The sequence below is a fragment of the Podarcis cretensis genome (assembly GCF_951804945.1).
Source record: "Podarcis cretensis genome assembly, chromosome: 6".
NCBI classification, from domain to species: Eukaryota; Metazoa; Chordata; class Lepidosauria; order Squamata; family Lacertidae; genus Podarcis; species Podarcis cretensis.
In genome coordinates, this window is record NC_137175.1 from 657,764 (window position 1) to 673,006 (window position 15,243).

The window sequence follows — 15,243 nt, forward strand, 5'->3', positions numbered from 1 at the left end:
TCTCGTTATCGTGGCCCAATTAGTTCCAGCTGTGGCGGCTAATGAGCTGCACATGAGGGTGCTTGTTTGTAACAAGGTCAGGCCAGGACTGGGGCTGCTGTGGGGGCTCCCTCTGTGGAAGCTTTGCAGGAAAGAGCACTGCCCCCAACCCCCCCCCCCACCAAAAGGGGGTTTTGTGAGAGGCACAAGGGGAAGAGGCTGCAGTGTCTGGGGTCTCGGCCCTCGAAGGACGTGGGGTCTCAAGGGAGGAGAGAGGAATTCGGCTCAGTTCAAGTGCTAAACGGAAGTGGCCTCATCTGCACATTCCAAAACAATCTGCTGACCGAAACTCAGCCCTCCTTTGAAAGCCACCTTTCCCTGAATTTTGCAATGCCCTTCTGCAACCAAATAAGCTACACAAAATTGTGTCTATTCCGGGAAAGTATATGCAATGCATAGGCTGGCAAATATTTTAGAAATGCATTGTGTCAGAAGAAAATGCACGCAAAAAATTGTGTGTTAGCGAAAATGTGTACTGAAATGCTAATCAGTTTTCATGGTTTGGGGTTTTTTTTTGCTTTTAAAAGAACACCAACCCACAAACTCCTGCAGAACTGTGGAGGATTGGGCCTCACATGGGACAAAAGAGAAGCTGAAATCAACAGGGATGCCCCAAAGGTCTTGCACTGCTCCCTCCCCAGGACTTGAGCAGTGGGCTGCGGGATGACCCTCTCCCTGCCCTCCCCGGTGTCTGGGGGCTTGTGAAGCAGACCCCCCTCCCAGCCTCTGAACTGACCCTGGGGCAAAGGGGGCGTCCATCAAAATGGCCCGAGGTCCAGGGCGCCATTTATTGAGAGCCAGTGTGGTGTAGTGGTTAAGAGCGGTAGTCTCGTAATCTGGAGAACCGGGTTCGAGTCTCCGCTCCTCCACATGCAGCTGCTGGGTGACCTTGGGCCAGTCACACTTCTTTGAAGTCTCTCAGCCCCACTCACCTCACAGAGTGTTTGTTGTGGGGGAGGAAGGGGAGAGGAGATTGTTAGCCGCTTTGAGACTCCTGAAGGGGAGTGAAAGGCGGGATATCAAATCCAAACTCTATTGCCTTGGGGGCAGAAAGTAGGGAGGTGGGATCGATGACGCCCAGCCCCAAATTTCCCCAGCCCCCATACGGCCTCCTAAAAGTCCTGCCTGGCAGGTGGGACAACTGAGAGCTGCAGGAAGCGCTCAGCACCCAAGACCCGTTCCTTCCCCAGGCTCCCTCCTCACCTGTGCCCCACCTGAGACTCTGCCCCACCTGCGCCCGGGTGCCACCCCCCCACCAGAGTCCATTACCTGTGACTGAGGGGAAGTAGATGCCCACCAGGAGGGTGAAGTAGGAGGTCATGTCGCTGAAGACGTAGGGCTGGTCCATGTCCAGGAGGGCATCTGCAGGGGCCGCCGAGGTCATCCCAGACTTCTCAATGATCACCCCTTTGGGCAAGTAGGTGCTCCAGAGGTTTTCTGCGGGGGGGGGGGGACACCATGAAGTGGGGCGGGTGAGTGGCTGCCATCCACAGGGGGTGGCCCCACCCTCTACGCCAGTGGAGGGAGGCCCCCCTACCCACCGCCAAGCGCCCCACCTTGGGCTGGGTTTGGGCACCCCACAAGTGGCATGGTCCCTCTCTGCCTTCTTGCCAGAAATGCCATTAGTCCTGCCCCCAGAGCCAGTCTGAGGCCTCTGCCCCCCTCTGTGCCCCTTGCCCCTCCCCCTCTGGGCAACTCACCTGCCAGCAGGTCAGGGAAGTGCCTCTGCCCCACGGCACTCTAGGGTTTTAGGGGGCACCAGAAATGAACTGCGCCACCCTCCCCATCCCGGAGACACAGCCGCGGGAAAGCGGAGAGCCGGTGTTGGTGTAGCGGTTAGAGTGATGGATTAGGACCTGGGAGATCAAGGTTCGGATCCTGATTGATGCCTGCTGACAGCTTATTTATTCGTCTTGCATTGGGGCGTTGTTGAGGGGGTTTTTGTTGCAGATGATACAATATTTTTGTATCTTTATTTTGGATTTATGTGGAAATTGTTCAATTTGGTTGTGTGCTTTTTGAAGTTTTCTTTATTATTTATAACTGCTTTTGAACAACAATGGTGATAGTGGACATCCTTGTCTAGTTCCTTTTTGTATCTTACATTTGCCCGTTATCACCTGGTTTATGATTAATTTTGCTTTTTGCTCTGAATAAATTGCTGATATTCCTTTTAGAAATCTAGGCCCACATTCCTTCCTTCTTCATTCCATTTAATTTCTTCAAGTAACTTTGTCATGAATTTCCAAGAGATGCTGTCAAAGGCTTTTTCAGCATCTATAAACATCATTGCTGCTTTCTTTTCATTTTTGACCTCCAGGTATTCTATTATATTCAAAATATTCCTTATATTCTCCTTCATTTGTCAATGTTATGTGGGTTTTTTAAATACTTTGTAAGCCAACCTAGCAGTTTGAAAGCACGTCAAGGTGCAAGGAGATAAATAGGTACTGCTCCAGCAGGAAGGTAAACGGCTTTTCCATGCGCTGCTCTGGTTCACCAGAAGCAGCTTAGTCATGCTGGCCACATGACCCGGAAGCTGTACTCTGGCTCCCTTGGCCAGTAAAGCGAGATGAGCGCCGCAACCCCAGAGTCGGCCATGACTGGACCCAATGGTCAGGCGTCCCTTTACCTTTACCTTTAAGCCGCCTTGAGCATAGTTTTCACTTTGGAAAGGCGACATACAAATAAAATGATTGATCTCCACTTGGCCAAGAAATTCCCTGGGGGTGCCCTTGGGGGCCAGTTGCCACCGCTCAGCTTAGCCTACCTCACAGGGATTAAGCGAGGAGGGGGAGAAAACGTCCCCCTGAGCTCCTTGGAGGAAAAGGGGGGATATTCAGTCCATAAATGAATAGAGCTGCCCATCTGCCCAGGTCCCCCGCGGCTTTTGGGGCTCCCCGTTTGACCCCCCAGTGACGCCACCGAGAGCCCTCCTACCTTGGATGAGGCCGGAAGCGGCTCCCGGGATGCCCTGGATCTCGGTGACGTTGTTGAGGGCGAAGTACTCGTCGCAGGAGGCGTTGAGGAAGCGGGAGGAGCAGAAGAGCCCCCAGAGCTGGGAGCCGATGGTCTCGTTGCCCTCCTGGACCACCTTGGTGCAGGTGTCAAAGCCGTCGCGGGACAGAGTCCGGTTGCCCAGCAGGCAGATCCTGGGAGGGGGGAGAGTAGGGGAGGGGTCACCTCTTTGCCGCCTCCTGGCCAGAGGGGCCGCCCTGCAGGTTCTTGCCCCTTCCCCACCCGAAGGGGAGGAGGGATTATTGATGGACTTATTTATAGAATTGTAGAGAGCCCAGTGGGAAGGAGAGTCCAGGGGTACCTCTGGTTGAGAACAGGATCCGTTCCGGAGGCCTGTTCGCAACCTGAAAAGAATGCAACCCGCGTCTGCACATGTGCGAGATGCGATTCACCAGGATACCTGAAGGAGCGTCTCCACCACCATCGTTCTGCCCGGACACTGAGGTCCAGGGCCGAGGGCCTTCTGGCGGTTCCCTCAGTGCGAGAAGCCAAGATATAGGGAACCAGGCAGAAGGCCTTCTTGGTAGTGGCGCCCGCCCTGTGGAACACAGTTCCATCAGATGTCAAAGAGAGGACATCTTAAGGCAGCCCTGTTCAGGGAAGTTTTTAATGTGTGACAACTTAGTGTATTTTTGGTCTTTGTGGAAGCCGCCCAGAGTGGCTGGAGAAACCCAGCTAGATGGGCGGGGTACAAATAATAAATTATTATTATTATTATTATTCTGCGCATGTGTGTGACGTCATTTTGCATGCCTGCGCATGCGCAAGTGGTGAAACCCGGAAGTAACCCTTTCCGCTACTTCCGGGTCGTCGTGGGACACAACCTGAAGCAAACGTAACATGAGGTATGACTGTATTGAAATGGAGACACACACCCCTCCCACTTTAAACATCATCATCATCATCATCATCGTTATTATTATTATTATTATTATTATTAGCCCACCCATCTGGCTGGGTTTCCCCAGTCGCTCTGGGCAGCTTCCAACGAAATATTAAAATACAATAGTTCTTCAAGTATTAAAATACCTTCAGGTATTTATACTTTAAAGTGAGGATTCCCAAGAAACCCCCAGCCTTTCTGCTAGGTATCGTCAGACCAGAGCTTCTGAAGGAATGGTTTCATTTGTTTCTGTTTGCTATGACAGCAGCAGAAATAGTTTATGACTCTGCGCAAAAATGGAACGAAGAAGAAGTTCCCACGAAAGAAGGCTGGCTTAGGAAGATGATGGGATGTATGCTGAGACTAACTGAGAATTAGGAAACAAAACAGGGGGAAAGAAATTCTTGAAGGATGGAAATATTTTGAAAAAAATAGCATGGTTGTGTTAAAATGCATGCAGGATTTGAAGTATGGCAACAGATGAGAATTTGCAGTTTAATAATTTGGAATTAATGCATGTAGTGGATAAAAGATAAGTAACACCCCAGCTTTATAAGGGAATGAACACCATGGAAGGTGAATGGGGAGTTAAGGGATATGAGAGATAGGTTTGGATGGTGTTTCCGAAGAATTTGTAAAATTTGTAAAAATAATAAATTATATTAAAAAAAGAAATGGAAGCCCCCGTTTGGCGTGGGCCGGGCTGGGGCTTCCTCGTTGGCACTTACGGGAAGCTGGGTGGGTCAAAGGCCGACTTGATGACTCCGGCATAGATGGCCAGGATGGAGAGTATGACGCAGCCCAGGAAGACCAGGGCAAACTTGTTGACGTACTTGACGCCCACAAAGACCACGGTGGCCATGCAGGTGAGCACACATGTCCCGTAGACACGCATGTTGTTGAGCATGGCAGCCGCTTCTCCACTGGCGTCCTCAGCCTTGAAGATGGCCATGGGGGGGAAGATGTAGGCCTGGCGGAGAAGAAGGAAGGGTTAGGATATAGTTCCATTCCACCTTCAGAACAGATGGGTGGATTGTTGTATGTCCCATGTCTGTTTACATTCCAGCACAGCTTGCCGGGAACTTCCGTTTGTGTATTGCTTTTGCTTTGTGCTTCCTGCTTTTGCTTGGACACGAAGGGGATCAGACATGTTTTTCTTTTGTCCTGATGCTGAATAAAATGCTTGTAAATATACTTTCATATGCCTCTGTCCGCTCTTCCGTTGCAAAGAGTTCTTATCTCTGCTAGCTTGCGTGCTCAGTCTCTAAAGGTTTCTGAGGCTTGAGTCGCAGTTTTGTTGCTGTTCTGAGAACCGGAGTTCGCCTGGCTGCCGGCCGGTAGCTGGAGCCAGCTGGGGGCTGCCAATTGCCCCCGTCTCCCAGGACGCATCCCAACCAGAAGGAGACCCAACTCAGAGGAAGGCCGGGCCACCCACCCTCCGAACCACAACCTTGTGGGCTTGGAAATGGCCCCAGGGACATGGAGAGCTGCTGGATCAGGCCAAGGGGGCCCCACCGAGTCCAGCATGCGGTTCTCACAGCAGCCAAACAGACGCCCATCATGGTAAACCAAGGAGCAGGATCCGAGCACCAGAACAACTCTCCCCTCCTGTGGGTTCCAGCTGCCTCCAACTGCAGAGGCAGAGCAGAGCCATCCTGGCTAGGAGCCCTCGGTAACTTTTTCCTCCATGAACTTGTCTTGCTGGCCATGACTGTCTCCTGTGGCAGGGAGTTCCACAGTTTATCCACTGCGTGACGGACTCCAACATTCAGTTTCATTGGATTCCCATGAGTTCTAGTGTTGGGGTGTGTGTGTTTCTGTGCCGTGCATACTTTTATAAACTTCTATCATGTCACCTCTTACTTGCCTTTTCTCTAAACTATTATTAGTATTATTATTAGTAGTAGTATTAGTGCTTCACCTGTAAATCTTAGCAGGGTTCACAACATTAAAATACAATATAAAAACAAAAAAAAATCATAAAACAAGAACAAACCCATAGCCACCTGCCCCCACCAACTGCACAGTCCCCAATGCTGCCCCTTTCCTCCTAGGGGAGTTGCTCTACGTTATTATATTATTATTATTATTAATCAATCAATCAATCAATCAATCAATCATTGATTTGGTCCAGTCCAACCTCTTGCAATACAGGAATCACAGCTAATGAATCCCTGGCAGACGACCGCCCCAACCTCGGCTTAGAAACCTCCAAGGAAGGAGTCTACTACCTTCCAAGGGAGTCCAGTCCTCTCTCAGAACAGCTCTTGCCCCCCAAAGTTCTTCCTGATGTTCTGTTGGAATCTTTTTTCTTCCACTTTGAATCTGGAGCAGCACAAAAACCAAGCTGGCTCCTCCTTCAGTGGGGCAGCCCCCCGGGCGCCTCTCATGCCAGGTCTCAGAAGTGGGCCAAGCTGCTCCCCAGAAGGGCGAGGGGTGGGCCCAGCTGGAGGTGGGGGTGCAGGAGGGTCTCCTTCACTGTCCTGGCACAGCGTGCTGTGGGGAAGGCTTTGGAGAGGCTCCATGGGGCTGGGGGGGGGGCTCTGTCCTCGCTTGGGTCAAATGAGGGCAGGGCTGTGCATCTTGAGAAACAGCGGGGAGGGGGACACCCCTATCACAAGCTGCAAAAAGGGACGCAGATGAGCTTATTGCACCAAAAGGAGATTAAATTACCCCAGCTCTTTTTAATGCTTTTAACGTGGATGACAGCTCCCCAATCTCAGGGTGATAATTAATCTGTGAAAGGATATATGCTACGGATTGTCAGTTCACATATCTTCACGGCAGAGGCATAATTCCACACTCGAGCATCTTGGAAACGCAAGTTATTTAATATATGTGATAAGTGCTGAAATGGCCTCCTTAGCAAGAGCTTGGGTGAGAGGGTGACATAAACGATCCCATTTGCGCCTAGAAATTGGGAACAATGAACTCTGGCGCTGAGCAGTGGGATGTGGGAATATGCGAGGGGCTCCTCTTGGAAAAGGATGGTTGCGGCTTTCTAAAAGGCAGAGGCTGCTCCTCCTTTTGCTGCTAAGATTTTCCATGGTTGTTTAATTTTGATTGCAAATGTTTCCTGAGAAGAGTGTCTTGGTTGCAAAGCCCCAAGATGTGTGTGGGGAGTGGGTTTCTCCAGCCTGATCCTCCTCACACAGTCCTCTGCCCGCTGACCCTTCCTCCTTGCCCAGAAAGCGAGGAGGGGGTCTTGTGGGGGGGGCTGCATCTGCAAAAGTCCTTTGAGCAGACAGGGACAAGCTTTGCATCCAAAACACCCCCAGCTTCATTATATTCTCCCTTTTGCAGGGAGACAAAAGCACAAGCGGAAAAAACAAGCACGATATTATGCCGGAGAGAGCAAATGAAGGATACGGAGATGAGATGTCCGGTCACTTAAGCTTTTTGCTTACATCTTCTAAAAGAAAAAAGGGGAGACAGGACAGCTATTCTTCCACCTCAGGATCCAGTGTCATTATTTATGTTTGCTTTTAAAAACATATCTATTTCTAGTTCCTTCAAAGGGAGTCTTTCATGAACTCCTTTTCTCTTCCAAGGCAGGGGTTGCATTGAATTTTCTTAAAGAATCTCTTTTCATGGAATCACAGAGTCAGAAGGGACCCCAAGAGCCACCGAGTTCCATCCTGACTCTCTGCTTTCTGTGGACCAAAATGAAACCCAGAATCCGCTCTTTGCAAATCCAGCCGCCATCCCAGGAGCCACTCAGGTATTCCAAGGTTGTTCTGCTTTGAGAACAAGGCTGCATTGCACAAGAGCTCCTTAGGGCAGCGGCAAAGAGATTTTATTTTTGGAAAGAATTTGATATTTGAAAAATGGGGAGGGGGGGGAAGCACTGAAGTCATCATGGGGAAAATCAGAACTTTGTTAGACTTTCTTACCCTCCAGATTCACTCATCCTGGGCTGGCATGTTGTTGCCGAAGTTGGCTTTTGGTATCTTTATTTTAGATCGTGTGGAAATTGTTCGGTTTGGTTGTGCACTTTCAAATGTTGTATTTATCGTTTATGACTACTTTTGTTGTGTTGCAGTTGTACATTTTTTCCACGCTGCAAGTCACCTTGAGCATGATCTGAACTGCAACACAAGGATCTGCCTGTTATGGTTTGGCAGCGGGGAAGCCAGACAAATTCCGCAGAGGGATAAGAAGGAAGGCAGGTCAGAAGGACTTGAAAATTGGCCTGGCGGGGGTTAAACAAGACACTTTTAAAATGGATTTCCCCTCACCCAGTGAAGGCCAAAGGGCTTAGGGTCCTGTGCCCGCCCTCGCTGCTCTCGGTCTGCCTGCCACCACTCACCAGCAGAATCTCTCTCTCTCTCTCCCTTTTAAAATTGCTTTATTGAACTTTTAAAAACATAACACAAAATCAAAGTTATCAAAAAATAATAATAATTATCAAAATCTGTTACATTTTTTCACAGTCTTCTTTTGGTTCTAATGACTTCCCACCAATTCCATATAGATTTAAGTGTGTATTTAACTAGTGCACTACAGTGGTACCTCGGGTTAAGAACTTAATTCGTTCCAGAGGTCCGTTCTTAACCTGAAACTGTTCTTAACCCGAACCACCACTTTAGTTAATGGGGCCTCCTGCTGCCACTGCGCCGCCAGAGTACGATTTCTGTTCTCACCCTGAAGCAAAGTTCTTAACCAGAGGTACTATTTCTGGGTTAGCGGAGTCTGTAACCTGAAGCATCTGTAACCCGAGGTACCACTGTATTCATCTCTGCTTTTAATAATTACTTATTAAAGATATTGTACTTTCTTAAACTTATTCAGTAGACTACAGAAGCTATTCAAAGGCTGCCACAGACTTCATGCTATTACAATCTTTAATGTAACTTTTAAATATACCCCATTTATTAAAAAAAAATACTTGGTCTGCATGGTCTCTTATTTTTCCTGAAAGCTTAGCCAGCTCTGCGTATTCCATTCATTTTTGTTGCCACTCCGACTTTGATGGTATTTTTCCTCCTCTCCAATTTGTTGCTATTAAAATTCTTGCGGCCACTGTCACGTATAAAAATAGCTCCCTTATATTCTTTGGATGTCAGGACCTAATATTTGAAGAAGGAAAGCCTCTGGGGTTTTTTATATATAAACAAACCCTTAAACATTTTTTAAAGTTCCATATATATTTCATCCCAGAATTCCTTTTTTTTTTTTTTTTTTTTTTTTGCATATCCACCACATATGCAGCATAGATCCCACTCACCAGCAGAATCTCGATGGTGCCCAGGATGTACATGGCCCCTGCAAAAGTGGTGCCCAGGTAGAAGCAGAGCCCCACAGCGCCCCCAAACTCAGGGCCGAGCGAGCGGGAGATCATGTAGTACGACCCGCCAGCTGGAGTCAGATGGGGGGGGGGGAGAGAGAGAGAGAGAGAGTGAGTTAAGCTTTCATATATGCATAAGACAGCATCTTCAAAAGCAGAGACATCACCTTGCCGACAAAGGTCCGTTAAAGCTCTGGTTTTCCCAGCAGTGATGTATGGAAGTGGGAGCTGGACCATAAAGAAGGCTGATCGCCGAAGAATTGATGCTTTTGAATTATGGTGCTGGAGGAGACTCTTGAGAGTCCCATGGACTGCAAGAAGATCCAACCTCTCCATTCTGAAGGAAATCAGCCCTGAGTGCTCACTGGAAGGACAGATCCTGAAGCTGAGGCTCCAAGACTTTGGCCACCTCAGGAGAAGAGAAGACTCCCTGGAAAAGACCCTGATGTTGGGAAAGATGGAGGGCACAAGGAGAAGGGGACGATGGAGGACGAGATGGTTGGACAGTGTTCTCGAAGCTACAAACATGAGTTTGACCAAACTGCGGGAGGCAGTGGAAGACAGGAGTGCCTGGTGTGCTCTGGTCTAGGGGGTCACGAAGAGTCAGACACGACTAAACAACAACATACGCATAAGCATAAAGTAGCCCCAAAACTTGCGCAGGAGCAGCCTGCTGGGGGTCTGAGTGCCAAGGCAAAATTGCACAAAGTCAGGAAGACCCAACAGAACCGGTCTCTCCTGCGTGACCATCCCTCCCTTACTGGGCTTTGTGAGGATCCCATGAGATCTTGTGGGGTCATCGTAAGATCTCAGATGGTCCCTTTCAATGGTTTTCCCTCCCTCCCTTTATTTATTTTCCTGACAGCCACACAGAGCTGCAATCGTGCAAGCAGATCACACATAAGTTGTGGGTCTGCTGTGCTTCATCTCTGTGCTGGCGCAAGTCTGGGGAGCGGGTGAGGCAGCGATAGGCACCTGGGATGGACATGCCCCCCGAGGCTGCCAGTTTGGAGGAGCAAGCGGCTAATGAGAGAAGTAAAATCACACAAGTCATGAAGTCTCCAGAGCTGGCATTCCCAAATCTGCACTGAAATGAGAACAAGGGATGAGCCACCAATTGGGTTTTGCTTAGTGGCAGCATATGTGGTTATAGGAAGGACATCCTATGTTTCCTGCTTGGCAGGGGGTTGGACTCGATGGCCCTTGTGGTCTCTTCCAACTCTATGAATCTACGAATGGTGCATACTTGGACGCTTGGGACAAGAGAGGGTGGCGTGTCGCCCTTATGGGGTGAACTGGCCAGCAAATTTGAAACTTCATTTCACTTTGGAGCTCCCTCCTCTTGATCTCAGGCAGGAGCCTTCACTGTCTCCTTTCTGGCACCAGCTAAAAACATCCTTGCTGAGAGAAGCCAGCCCATGTGCTTAGAAATGCTGGCCTGCATTTTGATCCATTTAAGTCTTCGTATGTTTTAAAGTATTGCAAATCTTCTTGTTTTTATCTTTTTGTAAACTGCTCTGAAGGCTTTTCTTTTCAGCATCCGAGTGGTGTATAAATTTTATGAAACAGACAAATAAAATAAATAAATGAATCTCCAGAACACCAAAGTCCAAGTCCCAAGGGTTTGTGTAACTTGTGAGTCACGTCATAAGAATGTGTCTTACAGATGTTATATGTTATGGTGTGGGGGGGGGAATGCAGGTTTGCATAAAAGAGGCCCCCATCCTGCTATCATAAAGTCCTTGCAGCCAATGCCAGCATTTGGGCACTGGGGTGAGGGGAAATTTGAGAGCAAATGCAGACCCTCCAAGTGCTCTGTTTTCCAGGGATGCCCCTGATTTAGAGAAGCTGTCCTGGTTTCTGATCTGATCCCGGAATGTCCCACTTTCCCTTAGGATGTCCCTATTTTCCTTGGAGAAATGTTGGAAAGCAATCCTGTAGTGGGATGGTTTCTTGTAAAATGCTTAATGTTTTATTATGTTTTTATATATGTTGGAAGCCGCCCAGAGTGGCTGGGGCAACTCAGTCAGATGTGTGGGGTATAAATAGTAAAATTATCATTATGGCATGGGATGGCTCTATTCTCATCACAGAAGTTGGAGGGTATGCAACTCAGTGCCGATGCCCTTGGATAATGCCAGCAGGCCATAGCCTGGCCTCCCAGCTGTACCTCCTGCTATGCGCCAACCCTGCGAAGCAGCCCTAGTGTGAGGGCCTGAGACTTGGGCTCGAACTCGGAACCAGAAGAGTCTCAGTCTGCACCGGATCCTCTGCCTCAGGCATCATCTGAACCAAGTCTGGGGCCTGATCCTGAAGAGTCCCAGTCATAGAATCATAGAGTTGGAAGAGACCACAAGGGCCATGGAGTCCAACCCCCTGCCAAGCAGGAAACACCATCAGAGCACTCCTGACATATGGTTGTCAAGCCTCTGCTTAAAGACCTCCAAAGAAGGAGACTCCACCACACTCCTTGGCAGCAAATTCTGCACAGGTTCCCCTGCAACAAGTACCAGCTGGGCCGAGTCAGGGGCCTGATCCTGCCCTGGCTCCAGATGTGGGGATGACCTTGTTGCCTCCAGCTGGGCCATCACTTCCAGCTGCTCCACTACCGGTTTGGTCAAGGGAGGCTGAGGTGGCCTCTGGGTCTAGTCACCCACCGACCGACGTCTCCCGAGCTGCAGAGACTGAGGTCTGAGAAAAGGAGAGACCTGAGTCCTCGCAGGAGGAGTGCTCGCCTTCGGGCGAGACAGGGAGGTGAGTCGCCGGGGGATCAGGACCGGCCATTACCCAGACAGAGATTAAAGGCTGTCAGAGCCCGCCCCAGGTTGTGGGAGCAATGTTTGCCAGAACCTGCTTGTGATCCTGCGCCTGTCCTTGCCTGGTTTCCTGCCTTGGCCCCGTCGGACTGACTCCTAGCAGAACCCTTTGATTCGGGACCAGACCTGGACTGTGTGGCTCAGGTTTACCCCTGGGCCCAGCACACCCGGCAGGACAAAGTGGCTGCAGAAGAGGGAGGCAGAGGCAAGGTGTCTTGGCAGGGGGGGAGGTGGCACCAAGGCACTGGCAAGGCGTCAGGAGGAGTGCTGAGGAAGACCCCCCTCCCCTTGGCCTGGGGCTCTGCATTTGCAGGTGGACAAACAAAAAGACACACAAACACACAGACACAAAGGACTCTACCCACCTGGCACGACTCCATTGGTGGCAATGGCACTCATGGAAATGGCTGTCAGCATCGTCTGTGAGGAGGGAAAGGCAGAGAGGTAGGAGACTTGCAATGAAAGAGGGTTTGGTGGGGGGGGATTAGAAATGCAGAATGGGGAGGGACCCCCAGAGGCCATCTAGCCCAACCCCCACGATGCAGGAATCCCAATGAGCGACAGGTTGGCCTTCCCAAGTTTACCTTTTCCCAAGGCATGACAAGGCAAGACCCCACCGTTCCCCCCCAGATTGTTTTGTCCAGCTCCCGGATGATGGAGAGTGGAGACGGCACGGGGGGGGGGCAGGGGGTCAACTAGGAAGCCAAGGGCCAGAGGGAAGAAGCAAAGTCAGGAAAGTGGCCCCTGGCAGGTGGAGATGGAGGGGGCTGAGAAGCAGGTGGAGGTGGGACCATAAGGGCATTTGCATCTGTCAGAAATCCGTCTTTTGGTACGGCAGCACTGGCACTGCGGAACTCCCTGCCTCTTGACATCAAGCAGGCACATTTGTTGTGTTGAAGCAACATTTGTTTGGCATGCCTACCCAGACATTTAGGATGCTGTTGTATTTTTAGTTTATTGTTGGTTTTAATTTTTTGAAGGTTTGTATTGCTTTTACTAATAATCTTACTGTTCTGTTCTCTTTTTGGTAAACTGTTTTGAGCTTTCTTTACAATCGAGCAGTACATAAATGTTAAAATAAAATAAAATAAAATAAAACGAGCCTTCTGGATCAGACCAAAGGGGGGCGCCTAGCTCAGCATCTCCCAGTGGCCAGCCAGATTCCCCCAAGGCAAACCCACATGCAGGATCCCAGATCAACTTTTCCCTCCTGAGGATTCCAGCATCTGGGATTCAGAGACATTGCTGTCTCCAGCTGTGAAGGCAGAGCAGAGCCCTCCTGGGTTGTCAGTCATACAGGGAAGTCACTCTTATTTTGAGAAGCTCAGAGACTCTCAGGGTCTGGGAAGCGGCTTCCCCTTGAAGCCCACCCCTTGCCTGTGCTGCTGAGACCCCTCCTCTTGGAGGGTCCCCCCCCCATTTGGCTCTTGTGTCCCCCTGGAATGGGGGCCACATCTCATCCAGCCAGAAACCAGCTCAAAGGGGCCAGGCGGGGGCACAGGGCCAGATCCATACTCTTTCCCCCCCCCATCAGTCACTGTGTGCAACACAGCACTGTTAAAATTTTCCTTTCATTTAACCTCAAAGGGCATTCAAAAGAAAGCAAAGACGATGATGCCCATTTTCCAGAACAGGCTTCCAGGTCCAAGCCTAGCACTGCACCATTTGAAATGTGTTGCAGCTTAGCTGCAGGGCTTGCTACACCGATTTCTATATTCTTCAGCCAAACGTACGGGCTGCTTGATTTGAAAAGCAAAAATCTGTAAGTGGTTTCATAAAACAATACTTATAAAAAAAAGAAAACCCGCAAAACCAACAGACTCCAAACAAAGAGGCTGCCTTAATGAAGTGGTGCAAAATATAAACGGAAGCAACAGAATTTAAAAACAAGTAAAATTCCATGTTTGGTTAGGCTTGTGAAAACAACTTTTGGCATTTCAGAGGGTTGGACTAGATGATGAACGGAGCCCCTCAAAATCGACCGCTCTGAGATTCTGTGATTTGTTTCACTGAATCAGCCTTTGCAAAATGAGTGCCCTGCCCTCCTCCTTCCTGTTGAACCCAGGGCTTTAGGGCTGCCCCAACCAGCCAGAAGGGGGTGTCCCTGGGGGGTCCCTTTGGGGGGTTGAGGGCAAGTGATGGGGTGGGGAGAGGTGGGGGCTGAATCAACTTGGCAAGGCTGCTTCCTGGGGACAGCCAGGAGATGGATGGGCTGCAGCTGGATGAGTCCCCGGGAGGCAGGCGGGGATTAATCAGCTTCCCTGCACCATTGCCCATCCAGGCAGGTGTATCCATGCCCAGCGCCGGCAGCTGCCTTCCTATGCCTGGCCTGGCTGCGTCCACCACTGGCACATAGAATCCTGGAATTGTAGAGGGGGAAGGGACCCCCAAGGGTTCTCTAGTCCAGCCCCCGTAATGCAGGAATCGCAGGTGAGGAATCCCTGACACTTGCTCCTCCATCCTGCAATGTACCTGCCTGCTGTGTCAACTGGGACAATTTATCAGAGGAAGAAGTAACCCTCTGCTGTATTTATTTTCTGGACTGCAGTTCTGAATTACCTGTGTGTTTGTTAATAGATCTGTTTAGTAGCTTTGATTACACACACACACACACACCCCAAATTTACAAAATCAAAAAACTGAAGAGCTGGGTGGGACCTGCAATTCAGACATCACAGCTTGAGATGCCCTGACAGGGAGCCATCTAACCTCTCTTTAAAAACTTCCAAGGAGGGGGAGCCTGCCACCTTCCCAGGTCACCTGTCCCACCGCCAACCATCCCAAAGGGCAGCTGTGAGCTTCCCACGTGACCCCCCACCCTGGGGTGAGACCTCAAAGACTGGGACAGAATGTGGGCATTTTGAGGGGCTCCTCATTTTGACCTTCCTTCCCTAAGTTTCCAGCCAGAGCAATAGCCTGGACTGCCGGCCCTGAGGAATCCTGCCTGCCTGGTGAAAACGGGGGGGGGGCTTCTCCCCTTCCCCCTCCCCTCCCCGCTTTGCCCATGGGGTCCCCAAGGAGGGGGCGACTCACGCAGGAGCAGCAGAGGACGACCATGCAGAAGGACTCCATGATGCCCGCGATGCCAACGACCCACGTCAGGCGGAGGAAGAGGATGACGCCGAAGATGTTCTGCAGGCATGGCAGGTAGACGCCCATGAAGGTGCCCATCTGGGGAGCCTGTGAGAGGAGGGGGCAGA

At 50.2% G+C, this 15,243-nt stretch overlaps 1 protein-coding gene across 2 annotated transcripts in view; it reads right to left on the reverse strand.

Annotated features, from left to right (window-relative positions):
• SLC12A5 (solute carrier family 12 member 5) overlaps positions 1–15,243 on the reverse strand; it is a 117,853-nt gene that overhangs the window by 28,349 nt on the left and 74,261 nt on the right. For both annotated transcript variants that reach the window (XM_079978974.1, XM_079978975.1), the window contains exons 4-9: positions 15,077–15,223; positions 12,409–12,463; positions 9,168–9,298; positions 4,669–4,910; positions 2,980–3,191; positions 1,309–1,476 (exon numbers count right to left, since the gene is read on the reverse strand). In XM_079978974.1, coding sequence (XP_079835100.1) covers positions 1,309–1,476; positions 2,980–3,191; positions 4,669–4,910; positions 9,168–9,298; positions 12,409–12,463; positions 15,077–15,223 — 955 coding nt within the window. The remainder of the gene's footprint in view (positions 1–1,308; positions 1,477–2,979; positions 3,192–4,668; positions 4,911–9,167; positions 9,299–12,408; positions 12,464–15,076; positions 15,224–15,243) is intronic.